General features: G+C 44.2%; 1 protein-coding gene across 1 annotated transcript; it reads left to right on the forward strand.

Moving 5' to 3' along the window:
• The first annotated feature begins 16,809 nt into the window (after positions 1-16,809).
• On the forward strand, positions 16,810-19,465 carry LOC141220266 (uncharacterized). Its single transcript, XM_073666217.1, has 2 exons — positions 16,810-16,824; positions 17,077-19,465. The coding sequence occupies exons 1-2, from the start codon at positions 16,810-16,812 to the stop codon at positions 19,159-19,161; spliced, it is 2,100 nt and encodes a 699-aa protein (XP_073522318.1). The 3' UTR covers positions 19,162-19,465.
• The last annotated feature ends 4,519 nt before the right edge of the window (positions 19,466-23,984 follow it).

Below are 23,984 nucleotides of genomic sequence, written 5' to 3' on the forward strand. Positions count from 1 at the left end.
CTCAGCCTCATCAGGAGCATGCCCAGGCGTTGTAGGGAGGTCATACAGGCACGTGGAGGCCACACACAATACTCAGCCTCATCAGGAGCATGCCCAGGCGTAGTAGGGAGGTCATACAGACACGTGGAGGCCACACACAATACTCAGCCTCATCAGGAGCATGCCCAGGCGTTGTAGGTAGGTCATACAGACACGTGGAGGCCACACACAATACTCAGCCTCATCAGGAGCATGCCCAGGTGTTGTAGGGAGGTCATACAGGCACGTGGAGGCCACACACAATACTCAGCCTCATCAGGAGCATGCCCAGGCGTTGTAGGGAGGTCATACAGACACGTGGAGGCCACACACAATACTCAGCCTCATCAGGAGCATGCCCAGGCGTTGTAGGGAGGTCATACAGGCACGTGGAGGCCACACACAATACTCAGCCTCATCAGGAGCATGCCCAGGCGTTGTAGGGAGGTCATACAGGCACGTGGAGGCCACACACAATACTGAGCCTCATCAGGAGCATGCCCAGGCGTTGTAGGGAGGTCATACAGGCACGTGGAGGTCACACACAATACTCAGCCTCATCAGGAGCATGACCAGGCATTGTAGGGAGGTCATACAGACACGTGGAGGCCACACACAATACTCAGCCTCATCAGGAGCATGCCCAGGCGTTGTAGGGAGGTCATACAGGCACGTGGAGGCCACACACAATACTCAGCCTGATCAGGAGCATGCCCAGGCGTTGTAGGGAGGTCATACAGGCACGTGGAGGCCACACACAATACTCAGCCTCATCAGGAGCATGCCCAGGCGTTGTAGGGAGGTTATACAGGCACGTGGAGGCCACACACAATACTCAGCCTCATCAGGAGGATGCCCAGGCGTTGTAGGGAGGTCATACAGGCACGTGGAGGCCACACACAATACTGAGCCTCATCAGGAGCATGCCCAGGCGTTGTAGGGAGGTCATATAGGCACGTGGAGGCCACACACAATACTCAGCCTCATCAGGAGCATGCCCAGGCGTTGTAGGGAGGTCATACAGGCACGTGGAGGCCACACACACTACTCAGCCTCATCAGGAGCATGCCCAGGTGTTGTAGGGAGGTCATACAGGCACGTGGAGGCCACACACACTACTCAGCCTCATCAGGAGCATGCCCAGGTGTTGTAGGGAGGTCATACAGACACATGGAGGCCACACACAATACTCAGCCTCATCAGGAGCATGCCCAGGCGTTGTAGGGAGGTCATACAGGCACGTGGAGGCCACACACAATACTCAGCCTCATCAGGAGCACGCCCAGGTGTTGTAGGGAGGTCATACAGGCACGTGGAGGCCACACACAATACTCAGCCTCATCAGGAGCATGCCCAGGTGTTGTAGGGAGGTCATACAGGCACGTGGAGGCCACACACAATACTGAGCCTCATTTTGACGTGTTTTAAGGACATTACATCAAAGTTGGATCAGCCTGTAGTGTGTTTTTCCACTTTAATTTTGACGGTGACTCCAAATCCAGGCCTCCATTGGTTAATAAATGTGATTTCCATTGATGATTTTTGTGTGATTTTGTTGTCAGCACATTCAGCTTCTACAGAACAAAGTATTCAATGAGAAGATTTCATTCATTCAGATCTAGGATGGGGGATTTCACTGTTCCCTTTAGTTTTTTGAGCAGTGTATATGAATTGAAATGTCTGCTAACATGCAGCACCTAATCTAATACTCTATATATACTCACCCTATAACTAACACATCAGACATTAGGTCACATACATACTCATATATAAACACAGGGTACAACAATATGTGCAGAAAGAGGGAAGAGGCGCATGACCGTCCTGGTCTCCCTCTTACACATTTCCTCCCCCGTGATATTAATATCTCACTCCTCTGCTACGTGTTATCTCTTCTGAAATCTGCATTGTATCTCCATGTTACTTGCAATGCTCTGCAGCTAATCACTGGTATATACACTGCTCAAAAAAATAAAGGGAACACTTAACAGAATATAACTCTAAGTGATCAAACTTCTGTGGAATCAAACTGTCCACTTAGGAAGCAACACTGATTGACAATCAATTTCACATGCTGTTGTGCAAATGGAATAGACAATAGATGGAAATTATTGGCAATTATCAAGACCCCCTCAATAAAGGAGTGGTTCTGCAGGTGGGGACCACAGACCACATCTCAGTACCAATGCTTTCTGGCTGATGTTTTGGTCACTTTTGAACGTGTAAACCTGCCGCCGTTTCACTCGGGTGCGCCAGTTACGTTGCCTTCACCAGCCTTTGTTGCGCCTTCACCCAGGCTGCATTGTACATCGCCTCCTGCTCTGCAGCTTAGCAAACAAACCACTGACACCCAAACCTTTGCTGAAGGTTTGCTAATGGATTCTGTGGCCATGAGCCACTTGTAAGACTCGGCAGGAGGGAGTGGACCGCCCCACTGCCACCTGCAGATCACTCCCAAAATAAAAGCCCACGCTGGGTTTTCTTAAATCCAACTTGGTCAAATAGTTTCACCAAGTCCAAACTTTCCTTTTATTTTGCTCTGCAGCCGCAGGTGTTTCTGTGACTCCAGTGCACTCCAGCGGGTTCAATGTGCCTCTATGAGCATCCTGGGGGATACATACCGTCCCCCGCATATAATCCCCCTCACTGCCTCACGACTGTAATACAGAGATAAAAACCTGTGATCCCAATGTATTACCTGTGACAATACAGCTTTTCTTCTCAGTTATTCCAGACGATTAGATTTGTTAAATCAAGAGAAATGGCATTTATAGAAGGGCCGGATGATTGTCTCACAGTGAATGTCATTGTAGGTTAAAATAATTGATAAACAATGTAGAACTTGTGGAGACCGGTTGGACTTGATGGACCTGAGTCTTATTTAAACCTATATAACTATGTATTCATGGGGTTAATCGCAAAGGTCAGAGTTTAAGTCCCGATCGCTGCAGGTACAGGTAGATGCTGGATATTGGGAAGGGATTAAATACTTTATAGGAAAATGTATATTTTATTAGAACAGATGTTTTTCGGTCATCCCATCTGAAAATAACTATAAAGTGAAGACCCCGATGGGCTCATACCGGGACCCCCTCACATAGACTCCTCGGGTGCTATTACTTTCAACAATAAAGAGGTTAAATAGCCGGAGGTTTACTTATTTCTAGTTCTCAGAAGGAAGAAACTCCTCAGACGACCCCCCATGGGGAATCGGCATCTGTCCCTTATTCATTATCCTGTGACTATGACATAAATCTGTGTTGGGAGTCCTCCTATAATCCATGTGGTGACGGCTCGGAGGACCTGCTTCTCCCGCTGCTCAGTGACTGGGCTTCTGTGCTCTGCTGATCACCATTATTGGCATCCCTTCATTTTTTTCATGGCCTGTACAATATCTTCAGAAATAATGAAAGTTACAGTATATCCTTAGGATTTTTTAATTGTTGGTCCAAAGTAATACAACAATAGAACATTGTTTAACCTCCTTGTGGCAATTTCAAAGAAGAAACCGAATAAACAGCATGTGCAGCAATAAAGGCCCCCCTAAACCCCTAATTAATACTTGGCAGAAAAACAAGAACCTCCTCCAGCGGTAGCCAAAAATATAAAAAGAGAAGTTTATTGATCACATTAGAAACTGTAGTAGCAAGTCACCAAAAGAGATCCATAGATATTCTATTCTATTTTCTGCTGTTTGTCTCCACGTCCGAGACTGGGACGGCTCCGCGCGCTGCCTTACAGATGAAGACTGCTAATCAACGGTGGGTGAGCTGACTATTCCTTTACCCCATTCCCCTCTGTTCTTCAAGTAATTAATACTTGGTTGCCCACCCTTTGGCATTGCTGACAGCCTCCACACATTTCTTGTAGCCATCTATAAGCTTCTTGCTCTTCTCAGCTGGGATTTTCTCCCGCTCTTCCTTTTGGAGTTTGTTCGAGCTCTTGAATGTTTGCAGGTTCTTTTTCCCAGCGGCAGATTTCAGCTCACCCCAAAGATTTTCAGTGGGATTGAGGTCTGGACTCGTTGCTGGCCATTATAAAACAGTCCATGTTTTTTCTTTTTCAACCATTCCTGTGTACTTTTGGATTTGTACTTTGGGTCATTGTCTTGCTGGAGGACCCATGATCTTTGACTCAAACCAAATTTTCTTTCACTGGGTAGGACATTTCTGTTAGAACCCTCCTGTTTGTTTTTTCCATCTTGTGTTTTGTGGTCATGTGACCATCTGCCTTTATATTCCAGCTCCGCCCTTGTGGCTGTGCTGGACTTCAGTGTTTGACTGTTTCTCTAGCCTGGTGCTTCGGTGCCTTTCTCTGTCAAGTTCGCTTGGTCCTCTGGGACCTCCAGTACATTTTTGTCAGTTTGTCTTTTTGTGTTCTGCAACAACTTCTTTGTTTAGGAGGTGTCCCATTTTTGTCCCAGTCGTTAGTGCTTTTAGGGACACCTCCCTTTTATGCTATAGGTCTTCGTTCAGACTAGCCGAGGACTAAGTCGGGTCTGTTCACTAGAAACAGGCTGCCCGCTACATCGTAGGGATTCAGCTTAGTCTTACTGTAGGGACAGCTAAAACCTCTTGATAATTCTTTGATTTCATGATTCCTGTGATATGGTCAAGGCCTCCAGTACCAGATGCTGCAATGCAACCCCACAGCATTGTGGATCTTCCACCATGCTTAAGTGTTGGTAAGGTTTTCTTTCCTTATATCAAAAGAATCTAGTCAGCACTCCGTACAGCTGGGGTGGTGCACGTGGAAAACAGTGTTTCTAGGAAAAGTCAATCCCGGCACTCACGTATTGATGATTAATTTGTTTATTCCACAACTCACATTGTGAGTTGTGGAATAAACAAATTAATCATTAACACGTGAGTGCCGGGATTTTCTTTCCTTATATAACCTTCATTGCATCGTCTGTAAACAAACTGTTGCTTTGCATTGCCAAAAAGCTCTATTTTTGTTTCATCTGTCCACAGAACATTTTCCCAGAAGGATTGAGGCTTGTCAAGGTACTCTTTATCAAAGATCAGTCGTTCCTTTTTATGTCTTTTACTCAGCAATGGTTTCTTCCTTGGCCTTCGCCCATAAAGCTCTGCTTGGTTTAGTGTGCGGCGTATGGTACTTGTTTTAACCATGACCCCAGACTGTTCCAGGTTGGCCTTCAGGTCTTTGGATGTTTGACGTGATGTTTTTTTTCCACTATTTCCACCAATCTTCGAAGACCTTTTTTGCCAATTTTCCTCTTTCCAGGGAGGTTCTTGACGGTTCCATGCTTGGCAAACTTATTAATGACATTGCGCACTGTTGAAACTGGGATACCAAGGTTTTTGGAGATGGCCTTCTACCCTTTGGAAGTCTTGTGTTTCCTAATAGCAGTTCTGATGTCCTCAGGCAGCTCCTTTGTCTTCACCATTGTGACAAAGGAACAGGGCCTACCATGTGGCTTTTTAAAACATTGAAGTCACCATTCATTGGCTAATTCTTGTCACATAGGCACTGACCATCACAGGAGAATCTCTTTTGTGATTTACCACAGGCGAGTCAAAATGTGTTTCCATACTAAATTAAGGTAAAGGTGGAAATACCAGTGACACAGAAAGCTTTCGATTTTTCTATTTTTCCCTCCCATTGGTTTTTGTTTTAAATTATCATTTGCTCTTTTGTATTTAACATGAGTCTCTATACAAAAAAACTGTTTCACTTTATTCATTTTTTTCAGGAGATATTCCACATTATGTACTTAAAGCGCATCTGTCAGCAGGATTGTGCTTAGTAAACTGCATAGACTTGTCAGGTAGGCGACATTACACTGATTAAAATGATACCTTTTTTGATGAAATCCGTCCTGTGGTTCTTGTGTAATCTTTACTTTCAGTTTGGAGATAATGATATGCCTGTGCTCCAGGGCGACCTGTGGGGGGCGCTCTATCTGGTGCTCTGATTACATATTCACCTGTATGCTCTTATGACAGCTCACTTATCATTCACTGACCTGCCTCCTATTTTACCGAGCCACGCACTACTAGATGCATTATGTAAAATAGGAGGCAGGTCAGTGAACGATAAGTGAGCTGTCATAAGAGCATACAGATGAATATGGAAGCAGAAACCCAGATAGAGCGCCCCCCATAGGCTGCCCCGGAGCACGAGCATATCATTATCTCCAAACTGAAAGTAAAGATTACACAAGAACCACAAGACGGATTTCATCAACCAAGGTGTCATATTAATCAGTGTAATGTCGCCTTCCTGACAGTGTATGTAGTTTACTGAGCACAATCCTGCTGACAGGTGCGCTTTACATTTCATGGGTGTCAGCAACGATTACCAGGAATGTATCGCATATGAAGTTGTCCTCTGTTTTCATCTTCTCCTTTTATTGTAAAGACGCCGGCAGGACGAGATCCCTCCAGCTGATCCAGTGTTCATCCCTCCTTCTCCTGAATGACCCCCCGAGGATGGACGAGGACGAGACCACCAGAAGATTATTACACTTCACCCTGCAGATCATCTCCCTGCTGAGCGGAGAGGTAACTCCTCTACATTTCTATCAGCTTTATTGTGTTATGTAACAAGTCCGACATCGGGAAGAGGAAATCCAGAAGAGGAAGAGAAGGATTCTTTACTGTAAGAGCAGTGATTGTGTGCAGCTCTCTGCCAGGAGGAGTTGTCATGGGGATTCCCTATAAGAGCTGTAGAGGGGCCTGGATGTCTGTCCTGAGTGTAATAATATTCCAGGTTATGGCCCCAGATTACTGGAGACGGTTATTGATCCCGGGATTTCTACTGATTGTCAGATCTGGAGTCGGGAAGGAATTCTTCTCCCTAAGTGTCTCTCTCCATACACAGGATTACACAATAGTGAGGAAGACACCGGGGGAGGGTGTGACTCCCATCATCCATCTCCAGGAGTCAGGAGGGCGGAGCCCGGGCCCCATCACAGAGCCTCCCCCGCACCCCCCGATACATGAGAGGAAGAGGAAGAAGATCCTAGAGCTCAGCAACAAGATGATTGAGCTGCTGAGCGGAGAGGTGACTGCTGGGACATTATACAGGACAGCACTGGAGGATTCTGGGTGATGAGCGGAGAGGTGACTGCTGGGACATTATACAGGACGGCACTGAAGGATTCCGGGTGATGATAGGAGAGGTGACTGCTGGGACATTATACAGGACAGCACTGGAGGATTCTGGGTGATGACCGGAGAGGTGACTGCTGGGACATTATACAGGACAGCACTGGAGGATTCTGGGTGGTGACGGTGTCGTTGTTGTCAGGTTCCTATAAGGTGTCAGGACGTCGCTGTCTATCTCTCCATGGAGGAGTGGGAGTATCTAGAAGGACACCAGGATCGGTACCAGGAGGTGATGATGGAGGAGCTCCGGCCTCTGACATCACCAGGTGAGAGGAGACTCTTGTTGGCTCCGGTGGATGTGATGACATCTCTCGGCCTCGTCCTATAATAGATGATTTTTCTCCAGACTTGCTCTGGTTTTCTCTACATTTTCTCACTGCTTTCATTCCCTTATTATTCTCTTCTGATCTGTGAGTCGCGGTTTCTCCGCTGTCGTCTTCATCAGTCTTGAGTCTTCGTCCTCGGCGGCTTCTTTCAGAATCTTTCACCTTCCTTAGAGCATCGGTCACATTTTGTCTGCAGATGTCCCAGCACTTCTGTCCGTTCTCTCCTATGATTTCTTTCGGGACCGGAGTCTGATCTTTACTCAGCAGAGTCGGGGTTAACTTACTGATGATTTTCCCCCTAATCCGCTGTCGCTCGTCCGTCCCTCTGAATCGGTGCCGGCTCAATGTCGTCATCAGTCGTGGTCGGGCTTCTGGCTTTTTGGGTTTTGTTTCTCAGCATTTATTGGGCGGTAAGAACGACGTCGCTGCCATTTTCCAGGTCAGTACAGTTACAGCAATTCCAAACTTGTCGGGTTTATTTTTTAGAATATATTTTATGGGTTAAATATTCAGAACTGTTCCTGACACCCATCACTTTATCTCCCGTTATCGGCGCTGTGTGAGGGCTTCTCTTCTTGAATGGCCGCTGACCTTTTTGTTGGTGACTTTTTTGATCGTTGTTTTTTCATTGCAGTTTTGGGGAGGTGTTTTTGATGTGTTTTTTTTCTTTTGGCGTTTACCGTGTGAGATAAATCCTGACGTGAAACTGCCAAATAATAAATATATATATACAGTACAGACCAAAAGTTTGGACACACCTTCTCATTTAAAGATTTTTCTGTATTTTCATGACTTTGAAAATTGTACATTCACACTGAAGGCATCAAAACTATGAATTAACACATGTGGAATTATATACTTAACAAAAAATTGTGAAACAACTGAAAATATGTCTTATATTCTAGGTTCTTCAAAGTAGCCACCTTTTGCTTTGATGACTGCTTTGTACACTCTTGGCATTCTCTTGATGAGCTTCAAGAGGTAGTCACCGGAAATGGTTTTCACTTCACAGGTGTGCCCTGTCAGGGTTAATAAGTGGGATTTCTTGCCTTATAAATGGGGTTGGGACCATCAGTTGTGTTGTGAAGAAGTCTGGTGGATACACAGCTGATAGTCCTACTGAATAGACTGTTAGCTGGCCATCATTACTTTAAGAAATGAAGGTCAGTCAGTGCGAAAAATTGGGCAAACTTTGAAAGTGTCCCCAAGTGCAGTTGCAAAAACCATCTATCGCTACAAAGAAATTGGCTCACATGAGGACTGCCCCAGGAAAGGAAGACCAAGAGTCACCTCTGCTTCTGAGCATAAGTTTATCCGAGTCAACAGCCTCAGAAATCGCAGGTTAACAGCAGCTCAGATTAGAGACCAGGTCAATGCCACACAGAGTTCTAGCAGCAGACACATCTCTACAACAACTGTTAAGAGTAGACTTTGTGCAGCAAGCCTTCATGGTAAAATAGCTGCTAGGAAACCACTGCTAAGGACAGGCAACAAGCAGAAGAGACTTGTTAGGGCTAAAGAACACAAGGAATGGACATTAGACCAGTGGAAATCTGTGCTTTGGTCTGATGAGTCCAAATTTGAGATCTTTGGTTCCAACTACCGTGTCTTTGTGCGACGCAGAAAAGGTGAACGGATGGACTCTACATGCCTGGTTCCCACCGTGAAGCATGGAGGAGGAGGTGTGATGGTGTGGGGGTGCTTTGCTGGTGACACTGTTGGGAATTTATTCAAAATTAAAGGCATACTGAACCAGCATGGCTACCACAGCATCTTGCAGCGGCATGCTATTCCACCCGGTTTGCGTTTAGTTGGACCATCATTTATTTTTCAACAGGACAATGACCCCAAACACACCTCCAGGCTGTGTAAGGGCTATTTGACCAAGAGGGAGAGTGATGGGGTGCTACGCCAGATGACCTGGCCTCCAGTCACCAGACCTGAACCCAATGGAGATGGTTTGGGGTGAGCTGGACCGCAGAGTGAAGGCAAAAGGGCCAACAAGTGCTAAGCATCTCTAGGAACTCCTTCAAGATTGTTGGAAGACCATTTCCGGTGACTACCTCTTGAAGCTCATCAAGAGAATGCCTAGAGTGTGCAAAGCAGTCATCAAAGCAAAAGGTGGCTACTTTGAAGAACCAAGAATATAAGACATATTTTCGGTTGTTTCACACTTTTTTTGTTAAGTATATAATTCCACATGTGGTAATTCATAGTTTTGATGCCTTCAGTGTGAATGTACAATTCTCATAGTCATGAAAATACAGAAAAATCTTTAAATGAGAAGGTGTGTCCAAACTTTTGGTCTGTACTATATGTATATATTTTATTATTTGGCAAAATAATGTATGTGTGTGTGTAAATAAATAAATATATATATTTTATACAAAAACATTTGTTCTAATTTTGGGAGACAAAGCAAAATTAATGGGGACTTCAATCTGAGATCCTGGTCTGGTGGTAATAAGTGTAAGTCTCCTTTAAAGGGATGTTTGTTCAGAAGAATATGTATTATGGAGCTTTTCTGTGGAGTCTGACCAGACAATCTCTCCTTGGCTCCCCGTGTGCATCAGTAAGCGCCCATGACCCCGGTGCCTGCTCTCTAGTTGTCCTTTCTACACATTGATAGGCACTAACCGCTGTGTACCGGGTGCTCCCCACAACACCGTCCTTCCGGGTTCTGTGACTTCGTACGTTAGTCGTACATGTGCCCTTTTTTCCTCCTTTAGAGACAAACGCAGAACTTGCTGCCTATTTTAGTGTTTATACCGAGGCGGATGTGGAGATTTATCTCTATTTAAAGAAGAAGAAAAATGCGGTAACTCGTCTTTTAATAGATCAGGTTCTCTCCTCTTAGTGATCCCAGAGGATCCTGTCCAGGAGGGAGGCCGTGTCCTCATGGTGACATCATGAGATCTCAAAATGCAATCACTGGTAAATGGTCACCGTCCTTCCCCCAATCTCCATACAGTGAATTAGGAGAGAAGAAACCAATGGATAGAAATGTGGAGCTTCCTCCAGCTCCTCTGTGGTTACATCCCTGGAGACGGAACTTGGAGAAGTTGTGTTTTTTAGTACGGCTGCTCCATCTGACTGACGAGGGTCTTCTCTGTCCCTCTCCTCAGGGTCCTCATCCTCTCTGCAGAGCATTAGGTTTTGGCCTTGCTGATTATCACTTCATACTTGAGGCTCACAATGTGCTGGGACCTCGGTACCGGTGGTGAGGACCACAACAATGTAATTTAGTCCCTGATACATAAATATAGAATTACCGGTTCTGAGAGACGAGTCTCATATATAGACAGATACACGGCAGGTCATGTATTCAGTCTCTGTGTCTCCACAGATGGATCCAGGAGGAGAAATCCACCGGAGAGATGTCCCCGTCCTCTGTATCCCCAGGACTGTCCAGAGGAGAATCACAACATCCCGGAGAGTCATCAGGTAGATGACACTGAAGTCCCCACAACATCTGACCATGACGTGATGGGATTTGAGCTCATGTTACATTGTTCTTTTTAGGATGAAGATCTGATTGATATTAAGGTTGAGGTTATACATGGAGCACAAGAGGCGACCGCAATATGGGCCGATCAGCAGGGTGAGGAGGGGAGACTGTCATGTCGGCTCTGTGGCCATCTACTACTACTCCCATCATCTCATGATCACATGATACAATCTACAGTGGCATGTAAAAGTTTGGGCACCCCTGGTCAAAATTACTGTTATTGTGACCAGTTAAGCAAGTTGAAGATGAAATGATCTCTAAAAGACCTAAAGTTAAAGATGACACATTTCCTTTGTATTACCCTTGAACATTTGTGTGCTCAGATAACTTTGACCAATGATTCAGACTTTACTTCGCCTGTTAGGGTAAGGGCTCGTTCACTATCATCGTTAGGAAAGGCCAGCTTTATAAAAACCCAGCCTACTCTAACAATGTGCCAAATAAACAGCAGCCATGGCTTCTTCTAAGCAGCTGTCTAGCACTCTGAAAATGGTGGAGGCCCACAAAGCAGGAGAACGCTATGAGCAAAGCGTTTTCAAGTTGCCCTTTCCTCAGTTCAAAATGTAATAAAAAAATGTCAGTTAATAGAAACAGTGGAGGTCAAGATAAGGTCTGGAAGACCAAGCAAATTTTCAGTAAGATTGCTAGAGAGGCAAATCAGAACCCCCGCCTGACTGCAAAAGACCTTCAGAAAGATTTAGCAGACTCTGGAGTTGTGGTACATTGTTGTACTCTTCAGAGACACCTGCACAAATATGGCCTTCATGGAAGAGTCATCAGAAGAAAACGTCTCCTGCGACCTCACCATGAAATTCAGCGTCAGAAGTATGCAAAAGTACATCTAAGAAGGTCTGATGCATTTTGGAAGCAAGTCTTGTGGACCGATGAGGTTAAAATAGAGCAATGATCAAAGTTGTGTGGAGTAAAAAGGGCACAGAATTTTAGGAAAAGAACATCTCGCCAACCATCAAGCATGGTGGTGGATCAATCATGCTTTGGGGTTGTGTTGCAGCCAATGGCACAGGGGACGGGTAGAGGGAAGAATGGATTCCATTAAATTTCAGCAAATTCTTGATGCAAACATAACACCATCTGCAAAAAAGCTGGAGGTGAAAAGAGGATGGCAAATGATGATGATACTAAACACACGTCAAAAGGCGCAAGCTGAAGGTTTTACAATGGCCCTCATAGTCCCCTGATTTGAATATCATTGAAAATCTGTGGCTAGACCTCAAAATAGCAGACGATGCAAGACGACAAAAGAATCTCACGGAACTGGAAGAATTCTCCAAAGAAGAATGAATGAAAATCCCTCAAACAAGAACTGAAAGACTATTGTCCGGCTACAAAAAGCATTTACAAGCTGTGATACTTTCAGAAGGGGGCGCTACTAGCTACTAACCTTGCCGGGTGCCAAAACTTTTGCATTTGCCCATTTTCCCTTATTGAATTTTTTTTTAAATGTAAAAGATGAAAATATATATAGTTTATTATTTATTGTTTTGCCTAAAATACAAAGGAAATGTCATCTGTAACTTTAGGCCGTTTAGAGATTATTTTATCTTCAACTTAACTGTTCACAATAACAGTAATTTTGACCATTGGGGCCCAAACTTTTACATGTCACTGTATTCTGTCACTATGTGTCTCCTACAGATGGACTCATGGAAAGAAATCCACCAGAGAGATGTCCCCGTCCTCTGTATCCCCAGGACTGTCCAGAGGAGAATCACAACATCCCGGAGGATCATCAGGTAGACGGTGCTGAGCCCTGTACCGGATCTGTATATGGGGGGACATTTCTGATCGAGGTCATAGATGTCACAGATTTTGGTGGTTTCTTGTATTGTGCTGATTGTTTCATCTGATATATCAGGAGGAAGATCCGACTAAGAATAAAGTGAAGGACGAGACAGAAGAAGAAGCGATGACGAGGAGGGATCAGCCGTGTGTGAGTGACGGGAAGGAGGAGATTCCTGTAGATGTTTCCACAGGTGTGTAATAATGACCGGCGTATGATGGTGATGGTGATGACCGGCGTGTGATGATGATAATGATTGGCATGTGACTATGATTAGCGGCGTGTGATGATGATGACTGGCATATGACGATGATGATTGGCTTGTGACTATGATTAGTGACGTGTGATGATGACTGGCGTATGACGATGATGATTGGCATGTGACTATGATTAGCGGCGTGTGATGATGATGACTGGCGTATCATGATGATGACTGGCATGTGACTATGATTAGTGGCGTGTGATGATGATGACTGGCGTATGACGATGATGATTGGCATGTGACTATGATTAGTGGCGTGTGATGATGATGACTGGCGTATGACGATGATGATTGGCATGTAACTATGATTAGCGGCGTGTGATGATGACTGGCGTATGATGATGATGATTGGCATGTGACTATGATTAGCGGCGTGTGATGATGATGATTGGCATGTGACTATGATTAGCGGCGTATGACGATGATGATTGGCATGTGACTATGATTAGCGGCGTGTGATGATGACCGGTGTGTGATATTGTATGAAGTCTCCGGTGCAGTGAAGCTTTATCCGCCGTCCACATCACAGCAGAAGCGTCCGGTGATGGCGCGGCTGCTCCTGTACAGAGTCCGGTTGCGCACCGATGAATAACTGGGCCGCATTCACACCTCTTCTTAATGATTTAAGAAGCACATTTTTAATTTTTCTAATTGTGTTTTTTAATATTACTTCCATCTTTTACTTCCATATTATTCTTACACAAGTCTCATGCTGCCATATAAATGACTGAGCTTGCGATTCGGACAGAACCCCGGGGGAAGATTCCGTATAATGAGGCGCTGTGGACGCCGTCTGGCCTATGATCCAGTGATGTCCATCTTTTTCAGCGTGCATAAAAGCGCAGTCGACCAGAGGCTAGACGGAGTCCAGTGTAACTCTGCTGCCTCATTATTCTGAATGGATCCCTCGGGGGTGTCATCTGAATCATGTATTTTGTAGATTTAGATGGAAACCCCGATGTACAGTGGGTACGGAAAGTATTCAGACCTCTTTAAATTTTTCACTCTTTGTTTTATTTCAGCTATTCGGTAAGTTCTAAAAAGTTCATTTTTTTCTCATTATAGTTCACTCTGCACCCCATCTTGACTGAAAAAAACAGAAATGTAGACATTTTTGCAAATTTATTAAAAAAGAAAAACTGAAATATCACATGGTCATAAGTATTCAGACCCTTTGCTCAGTATTGAGTAGAAGCCCCTTTTGAGCTAGTACAGCCATGAGTCTTCTTGGGAATGATGCAACAAGGTTTTCACCCCTGGATTTGGGGATCCTCTGCCATTCTTCCTTGCAGATCCTCTCCAGTTCCATCAGGTTGGATGGTGAACGTTGGTGGACAGCCATTTTCAGGTCTCTCCAGAGATGCTCAATTGGGTTTAGGTCAGGGCTCTGGCTGGGCCAGTCAAGAATGGTCACAGAGTTGTTCTGAAGCCACTCCTTTGTTATTTTAGCTGTGTGCTTAGGGTCATTGTCTTGTTGGAAGGTGAACCTTCAGCCAAGTCTGAGGTCCAGAGCACTCTGGAAGAGGTTTTCATCCAGGATATCTCTGTACTTGGCTGCATTCATGTTTCCTTCAATTGCAACCAGTCATCCTGTCCCTACAGCTGAAAAATACCCCCATAGCATGATGCTACCACCACCATGTTTCACTGTAGGGATTGTATTGGGCATGTCAGGAGCAGTGCCAGGTTTTCTCCACACATACCGCTTAGAATTATCACCAAAAACTTCTATCTTCGTCTCATCAGACCAGAGAATCTTATTTCTCATAGTCTGTGAGTCCTTCATGTGTTTTTGAGCAAACTCTATGCGGGCTTTCGTATGTCTTGCACTGAGGAGAGGCTTCCATCTGGCCACTCTGCGATAAAGGCCCGACTGGTGGAAGGCTGCAGTGATCGTTGACTTTTGTGAGCTTTCTCCCATCTGCCTACTGAATCGCTGGAGCTCAGCCACAGTGATCTTGGGGTTTTTCTTTACCTCTCCTACCAAGGCTCTTCTCCCACGATTGCTCAGTTTGGCTGGACGGCTAGGTCTAGGTAGACTTCTGGTGGTCACAAACTTCTTCCATTTAAGGATTGTGAAGGCCACTGTGCTCTTAGGAACCTTGAGTAATGCAGAAATTCTTTTGTAACCTTGGCCAGATCTGTGCCTTGCCACAATTCTGTCTCTGAGCTCCTTAGGAAGTTCCTTTGAGCTCATGATTCTCATTTGGTCTGACATGCACTGTGAGCGGTGAGGTCTTATATAGACAGGTGTGTGCCTTTCCAAATCAAGTCCTATGAGTTTCATTAAACACAGCTGGACTCCAATGAAGGAGTAGAACCATCTCAAGGAGGATCACAAGGAAATGGACAGCATGTGAATTAAATATGAGTGTCTGAGCAAAGGGTCTGAATACTTATGACCATGTGATATTTCAGTTTTTCTTTTTTAATAAATTTGCAAAATTGTCTGCATTTCAGTCAAGATGGGGTGCAGAGTGTACTTTAATGAGAAAAATAAATGAACTTTTTAGAATTTACCAAATCGCTGCAATGAAACAAAGAGTGAAAAATGTAAAGGGGTCTGAATACTTCCCGTACCCACTGTAAGTGTTCAGCGTACAGCACAGGATAAATATGATCCAAAATGTTCTGTACCCCAAAATGCCACCATTAAGAGCTTCTACTCAACCCACAAAAAACAAGTCCCCACTCAGGTTCATCATCTGTAAACAGTAATATAGGGGGTGTCCATATTACTGGTAGCACAAAGGCTCTGGAAAAGTGACTTGGCTCCCACTTAAAGAAATCCAGTGACATCTGCGCTCCCAAATCCAAATGCCCCCTCCTCCTGGGCCCCACAGTGTGCAGTTAGCATCCACATGTTTGGCATTACTGTAGCGGGGAGAGCCAATTTATTTCTCCAGAAAGCACTAGCTGGGAATCATGTACTGGGCGCTACAACGTAAGGGCACTACAATGTATCGGACACTACAATGTACTGGCCACTATAAGGGAATATTTGCATTTTCACTTCACAACATCCATTACTGCTCGTTTCTGGAAATCACCCATGGAGTCAAATTCATCACTACACCTGTAGATACATTTCCATAGGGTGTAATTTCCAAACTGGTGTCACTTGAGGGGGGATTCTGCTCTTCTGCCACTTAGGGGCTCTGTATATGGAGTCTGCAAACTGTTCTACTAAAGTTTGTTCTCCAAGAGTCAAATAGCGCTCCTTCCCTCCCGAGTCTCGCCATGTGGCTAAGCAGTACAGTACAGACACATATGGGGTATTGCCCCGTTCAGCAGAAATTGTGTAAAATTATGTGGTCATTTTTACCCATTTTACCTTGTGAAAATGTAAAATCTGGGGCTAAAATAACATTATAGTGGAAAAATGTAATTTTTTTTTTCTTCCCCTTTCAATTGTATAACATTTTGTGAATCACAATTACCTTGTATTCATTGGGAAAGTGCGCGGTGGATGCTGGGTGTGACGCGTGGGGAAACCCCACCCACAGCCCGGCATCCACCGCGGGGATCGCATCACCGAGTCACGCCTCACTTGACGTGACATCAGGGGAAGCAAGAGCCGGCTGCAGCCGGGGGTCGCGTGATGCCGGTGAGTGGCCAGCGATAGCGCCGCTCACAGGCAATAAAGACAAAGCTAGGTAATTAGAAAAAATCTTCTCTCAACGGGTTAATTACATTGGGGGCATTTAGTAGTGGACATCTTTTTTAACTGCGTGGACACTTTTCTATACTAACGCCGAGATATGAAGCTTGAGAGAGTGAAATGGCACCGGAGGTACATTAAGGGAACCTGTCATCAGTAATTACCACTTAAAGAACTATTTGCTGTCTAATCTCTGCCGCCCCTGACTTGTGCCAATGTCACCAGTTTATAAGTGTCATTCACTTTACCCGTCATTGTGTTAATGTTATGGCATGTAGTTGTCCTCCTTATTCCCGGTACTTTCACTGACGAGGGTCTTCATTGTGAGATCCAGAAAATACATTCAGAAATCTCTTTTGTGTTGAAGAAAAAACTCACATCTAATCTATCTTTCCTCCTTACAGGAAATCCTTGTGAGAATAACGGTTCATCACTAAATTGTAAAAAAGAAGATATCAGGAAGCACTCTAATAGAGAAAACCTCATCACCCTTCCTGCACCTCCTGGACTTCACAGCACTTCACTTTCTTATAATCCTCCTAATCATGAGGAATCATCTCCTGAGCAATCTCGCATTATTACCAAAAGTCCAGGGGACAAAGTGGATTCAAGATTTCAGTGTGACAAGCAATTTACAAAAAGCTCAGATTTCTTAACACACAGAAAACACAAAGGTAAAAAGCCATACTCCTGTTCAGAATGTGGGAAATGCTTTACATATAAATCACAATTTGTTATACATGAGAGAATTCACACAGGAGAGAAGCCATTTTCTTGTTCGGAATGTGGGAAATGTTTTGGAAGTAAATCAGAGCTTGTTACACATCAGAGAATTCATACAGGAGAGAAGCCGTATTCATGTTCAGAATGTGGAAAGTCCTTCACAAGTAAAGGGACTCTTATTATACATCAGAGAATTCACACAGGAGAGAAGCCATTTTCTTGTTCGGAATGTGGGAAATGTTGTAGAAGTAAATCAGAGCTGGTTAAACATCAAAGAATTCACACAGGAGAAAAACCTTTTTCATGTTCGGAATGTGGGAAGTCCTTCAAACATAAAGGGAATCTTATTACACATCAGAGAATTCATACAGGAGAGAAGCCATTTTCATGTTCGGAATGTGGGAAATGTTGTAAAAATAAATCAGACCTTGTTAAACATCAAAGAATTCACACAGGGGAAAAGCCGCATTCATGTTTACAATGTGGAAGGTGCTTTACAAAGAAATCACAACTTGTTAAACATCAGAGAATTCACACAGGAGAAAAGCCGTATTCATGTTCAGAATGTGGAAAGTCCTTCACAGGTAAAGGGGATCTTATTATACATCAGAGAATTCACACAGGAGAGAAGCCATATTTATGTTCAGAATGTGGGAAATGTTGTAGACGTAAATCAGACCTTGTTAAACATCAAAGAATTCACACAGGGGAAAAACCTTTTTCATGTTTACAATGTGGAAGGTGCTTTCCAGATAAATCACAGCTTGTTCTACATCAGAGAACTCACACAGGAGAAAAGCCATATTCATGTTCAGAATGTGGGAAATGCTTTACATTTAAAGGGAGTCTTATTACACATCAGAAAATTCACACAGGAGAGAAGCCATTTTCCTGTTCAGAATGTGGGAAATGCTTTACATTTAAAGGGAATCTTATTACACATCAGAAAATTCACACAGGAGAGAAGCCATATTCATGTTCAGAATGTGGGAAATCCTTTACAGATAAAAGGAGTCTTATTCTACATCAGCGACTTCACACAGGAGAGAAGCCATATTCATGTTCAGAATGTGGGAAATGCTTTGCAAATAAATGGAATCTTATTAGACATCAGAGAAATCACACAGGAGAAAAAACATTTTCATGTTCACTATGTGAGAAGTCCTTCACAAATAAAGGGAATCTTTTTACACATCAAAGAAATCATACAGGAGAAAAAACATTTTCATGTTCGGAATGTGAGAAGTCCTTGACAAATAAAGGGAGTCTTATAACACATCAGAGAATTCACACAGGAGAGAAACCATTTTTGTGTTCACTATGTGGGAAGACCTTCACAGCTAAAGGGCATCTTAGTAGACATCAGAGCATTCATACTGGAAAGAAGCCATATTCATGTTCAGAATGTGGGAAGTGTTTTAGTTATAAATCAGATCTTGTTAAACATCAGAGGATTCACACAGGAGAAAAGCCGTATTCATGTTCAGAATGTGAGAAATGTTTTACAAATAAAGGGAATCTTGTTATACATCAAAGAATTCACACAGGAGAAAAACTTTTTTCATGTTTAGCATGTGGAAGATGCTTCGCAAATAAATCAGAGCTTGTTACACATCAAAGAATTCACACAGGAGAGAAGCCGTATTCATGTTCAGAATGTGGGAAATCTTTTATACATAAATCACACCTTGTAAAACATGAGAGAAGTCATACGGGAAAGAAAGTGTAATTATGTTCACTGTGTTTTATAAAGTTTAATAAACATTGTTCAGCATAAATGAGTACACCCCCTTTGATGAGTAAGATTTTATTTAATAGCTCACTGAACACAAGATCAATTTCTACAATTTTGTCAACACTAAGTTTCATAGAACATTTTTTTGTAATCAAAACATGAAAGTAAGGTTATTAATATAACTATCATTACAAAATCTTCAGTTTTACTCAAATTAGTTGATGCAAAAATGAGTACACCCCACATCAAAAGCTACTACATCTATTATTTTGTATGGCCTCGATAATTTTAAAGGACGGCACCAAGTTTTCTAGGCCTGGAATGAACAAGTTAGTGACAATACTATATCTATCTTTTATCTCTCTTTCGATAACGAGCTCTTAGTGCCTGGATGCCGGATGGAGCGATGACAACTTGTCTCTTCAGAATCCCCCATAGGTGTTTGGTTGGGTTCAGATCAGGAGACACTTGGCCACTGAATCACTGTCACCCTGTTCTTCAGAAATGTAACAGTGGCCTACCAAGGGAACAGAGTGATGGCAGCATCTTCTCTGTCACTATAGAGCAGAACATCTGTGAATTCAAGATACCATCAATGACCTGTAGCCCCTCATGCAGCCGCACATAAGGACACGGCCACCACCAGGTCTCACTGTAGACCCCATGCATTCTCATTGTATTCCTCACCTCTTCAATGTCATACAGTTTTGAAGCCATCAGTTCCAAAAAAACCCATTTATCTTGGTCTCATCACTCCAGAGTATAAAGTCCCAGGAGGCTTCATATGTTTCCGCATGTGTCCTGGCAGATTGTAGGGCGGCTTTTTTGTGTATGGGATTTAGGAGAGGCTTTCTATGTGGACAACACCCATGTCTGCCATTCCTCTATAGAAAACATTGTCTGCTTTCAGCTCATCTCTCAATGCTTGGATGAAAAATCACAGTTGGGAAGGAATGGACGGGACAAAGAAAGTTACTGATAATCCAGCACTTGTTTTCCAGTGTGAATAAAACCAAAAACTTTTATTGAACAAATCAAATTAAAATCATAGAAACATTAAAAAACAGATAGGAGCAAAACATCTCTGCGTTTCTACCTGGTATTTGTGTTCAGTTCTTCTTCATGACATAATAAATCACCAGTAACCGGCTTCTTATACACATCATAGGGTCTAATGCACAGCGGAGACCCCCAGCCCCAAATGGACATGTGCAAGTATGTCTACATTACCCCTATGGATGATCATATGTCCACAACAAAAAGCATCCGTGCAATAGAAGAATGAAGTGTCTGCATCTATAATGTGTATATTATGTATAATTACTATAAAAGAGGAAAAACACAATTCAGTAAATGGATACAAGGTCTGAAGGAAGCTTCATATCACTGGGGAATCTGGGGTCCAATTCCAGAATCCACAAGGCTTCTCGGGGGTGTACTTTTTATACCAATCTCCCCCCTTAGCTGGTCTGGTGACATATTCAATACCCACAACTGTAAAGTGATTAATCCCTATTGTGTTGTATGAGATGTTGTGATGCTGCAGATGTATTACGTGTTGTGGGGCCAAGAACGTCCCTAACGTGTCCCCCAATGCGGTGACGTAAGGGTCTGACCGTGCCCCCCACATATTGCAGCAGACAAGCTTCACATTGTATGGTGTCAATGACGTGTGGAGCTACAACTAATGAGATGTCGGATATTATAGGGTTTATTATGGTTAGTAGATGCAGACATTTTTGCTTTGTGCACAGACTTGCACAAACCACATTTATTTCTCCCACATTCAATGAAACCTTTGGTGTTTGTCCTCCACGTGTCAGTTGTCTTTCTTGTTGCTGGATCCTTGTCAGTGTATAACATAGGTAAATGTTTTCTGGTAATATTCACTATATTATAGGAATCTTCTCTGCAGCCAGTATTGAATGTATCTCTAGACTGATGGATGTTTCCTTCTTTGTGGGTTTTCGGTAATGTATGAAATATTGGACATTGTGGGTGATTTTCCTTTAATCGTTCTATTTGTTTGGCATTAAGTACAGCCGATACCAAACCCTCCTCCAAAAGACAATGTAAGGGGGTATTGTATGAATTAGTAGGATCTCCATCTAGAGTGCGGCATATATTAGTGTCGTCATCCATGTTCATAACCTCCGGCTCATACAACCCACTATCCAGAGCTGTGATCGAGCCCCCTTTATCTGCAGCTCTAATGACTTTATTAGGGCTGTGCTCAGGGCCGTATCTGGCATTCATGCTGCCCTAGGCACTTTAAGTGGTCACGCCCCCTACTGGTAATTCATACTAGAAGTGCTCATACCCTTTAGGCCCCCTTCACACGTACCGGAGACACACACGTACACCCATTATAATCTATAGGCTGCGCACATGGTCACACGGACCGGACATGTCCGTTTTTTGCCGGCAGCTCGGACGTCAGTACGTCCTGCACACAGATGACATAAAGTGTGACATCCGCACACACGTCTGTGTGACACGTGCCGGAAGAGAGTGCAGAATAGAAATGACAGATATTTAGGTGTTAGATGTGCAAAGATCGAGATAGATGATAGATATCCGTGAGATATATAATTACTGCCCTGTGTGTGGAGTTTACTGTACTTGTGTTTAGCTAATAAATTAAAAAGTGATGTGGAGTCCTCCCTATGTTTGATAACCAGCAAAGGTAAAGCAGACAGCTGTGAGCGGATATTATCAGGGTGGGAAGGTCCTCGGTTACTGGGCCCTTCCCAGCCTAAAAATACCAGCCCTCAGCCGCCTCAGAAATGGCGCACCAATTCAGGTGCTTCGCACGGCTCTTCACGATTGCCCTGGTGCTGTGGCGATCGGGGTAATGGTGGTTAGGGTTGATGACAGCTGTGATTTGTCATAAAACACAGCTGTCTTCAAGCCCTCAGGTTAGTAATGGAGAGGGAAAGGAAAGAGATCCCGGCACTCACCTGTAGTCAATCAATCATTTATTCCACATCCACAAATCTGCAAAACGTTTCAGCTCCTCCAGAGCTTTTGTCAATTGTGGGCAATCACATAGAAATACAACATTTATATAGAAAAAAACAAGGAAATGACATCACAATGAAATAAAAAATGAAGAAAACTACAAACATTCATATAATCATATTAGTCTCATTATATAAAATATACACTGCTCAAAAAAATAAAGGGAACACTTACACAACAGAATATAACTCCAAGTGGATCAAACTTCTGTGAAATCAAACTGTCCACTTAGGAAGCAACACTGATTGACAATCAATTTCACATGCTGTTGTGCAAATGGAATAGACAATAGATGGAAATTATTGGCAATTATCAAGACACACTCAATAAAGGAGCGGTCCTGCAGGTGGGGACCACAGACCACATCTCAGTACCAATGCTTTCTGGCTGATGTTTTGGTCAGTTTTGAATATTGGTTGTGCTTTCACACTCGTGGTAGCATGAGATGGACTCTACAACCCACAGAAGTTGCTCAGGTAGTGCAGCTCATCCAGGATGGCACATCAATGCGAGCTGTGGCAAGAAGGTTTGTTTGTCTGTCAGCGTAGTGTCCAGAGGCTGGAGGCGCTACCAGGAGACAGGTCAGTACACCAGGAGATGTGGGGGGCCATAGGAGGGCAACAACCTAGCAGCAGGACCGCTACCTCCGCCTTTGTGCAAGGAGGAACAGTAGGAATACTGCCAGAGCCCTGCAAAATGACCTCCAGCAGGCCACAAATATGCATGTGTCTGCACAAACGGTTATAAACCGACTCCATGAGGGTGGTATGAGGGCCCGACGTCCACAGATGGGGGTTGTGCTCACAGCCCAACACCGTGCAGGGCGCTTGGCATTTGCCACAGAACACCAGGATTGGCAAAGTCACCACTGGCGCCCTGTGCTCTTCACAGATGAAACCAGGTTCACACTGAGCACATGTGACAGACATGACAGAGTCTGGAGACGCCGTGGAGAGCGATCTGCTGCCAGCAACATCCTTCAGCATGACCGGTTTGGCAGTGGGTCAGTAATGGTGTGGGGTGGCATTTATTTGGAGGACCGCTCAGCTCTCCATGTGCTCGCCATAGGTAGCCTGACTGCCATTAGGTACCGAGATGAGATCCTCAGAACCCTTGTGAGACCATATGCTGGTGCGGTTGGCCCTGGGTTCCTCCTAATGCAGGACAATGCTAGACCTCATGTGGCTGGAGTGTGTCAGCAGTTCCTGCAAGATGAAGGCATTGAAGCTATGGACTGGCCGCCCGTTTCCCAGACCTGAATCCGATTGAGCACATCTGGGACATCATGTCTTGCTCCATCCACCAACGTCACGTTGCACCACAGACTGTCCAGGAGTTGGCAGATGCTTTAGTCCAGGTCTGGGAGGAGATCCCACAGGAGACCATCCGCAACCTCATCAGGAGCATGCCCAGGCGTTGTAGGGAGGTCATACAGGCACGTGGAGGCCACACACAATACTGAGTCTAATCAGGAGCATGCCCAGGCGTTGTAGAGAGGTCATACAGGCACGTGGAGGCCACACACAATACTGAGCCTCATCAGGAGCATGCCCAGGCATTGTAGGGAGGTCATACAGGCACGTGGAGGCCACACACAATACTCAGCCTCATCAGGAGCATGCCCAGGCGTTGTAGGGAGGTCATACAGGCACGTGGAGGACACACACAATACTCAGCCTCATCAGGAGCATGCCCAGGCGTTGTAGGGAGGTCATACAGGCACGTGGAGGCCACACACTATACTGAGCCTCATTTTGACATGTTTTAAGGACATTACATCAAAGTTGGATCAGCCT

The sequence above is a fragment of the Phyllobates terribilis genome, unplaced genomic scaffold, assembly GCF_046119375.1.
Source record: "Phyllobates terribilis strain yellow unplaced genomic scaffold, ASM4611937v1 Scaffold_279__1_contigs__length_2497574, whole genome shotgun sequence".
In the NCBI taxonomy this organism is placed as follows: Eukaryota; Metazoa; Chordata; class Amphibia; order Anura; family Dendrobatidae; genus Phyllobates; species Phyllobates terribilis.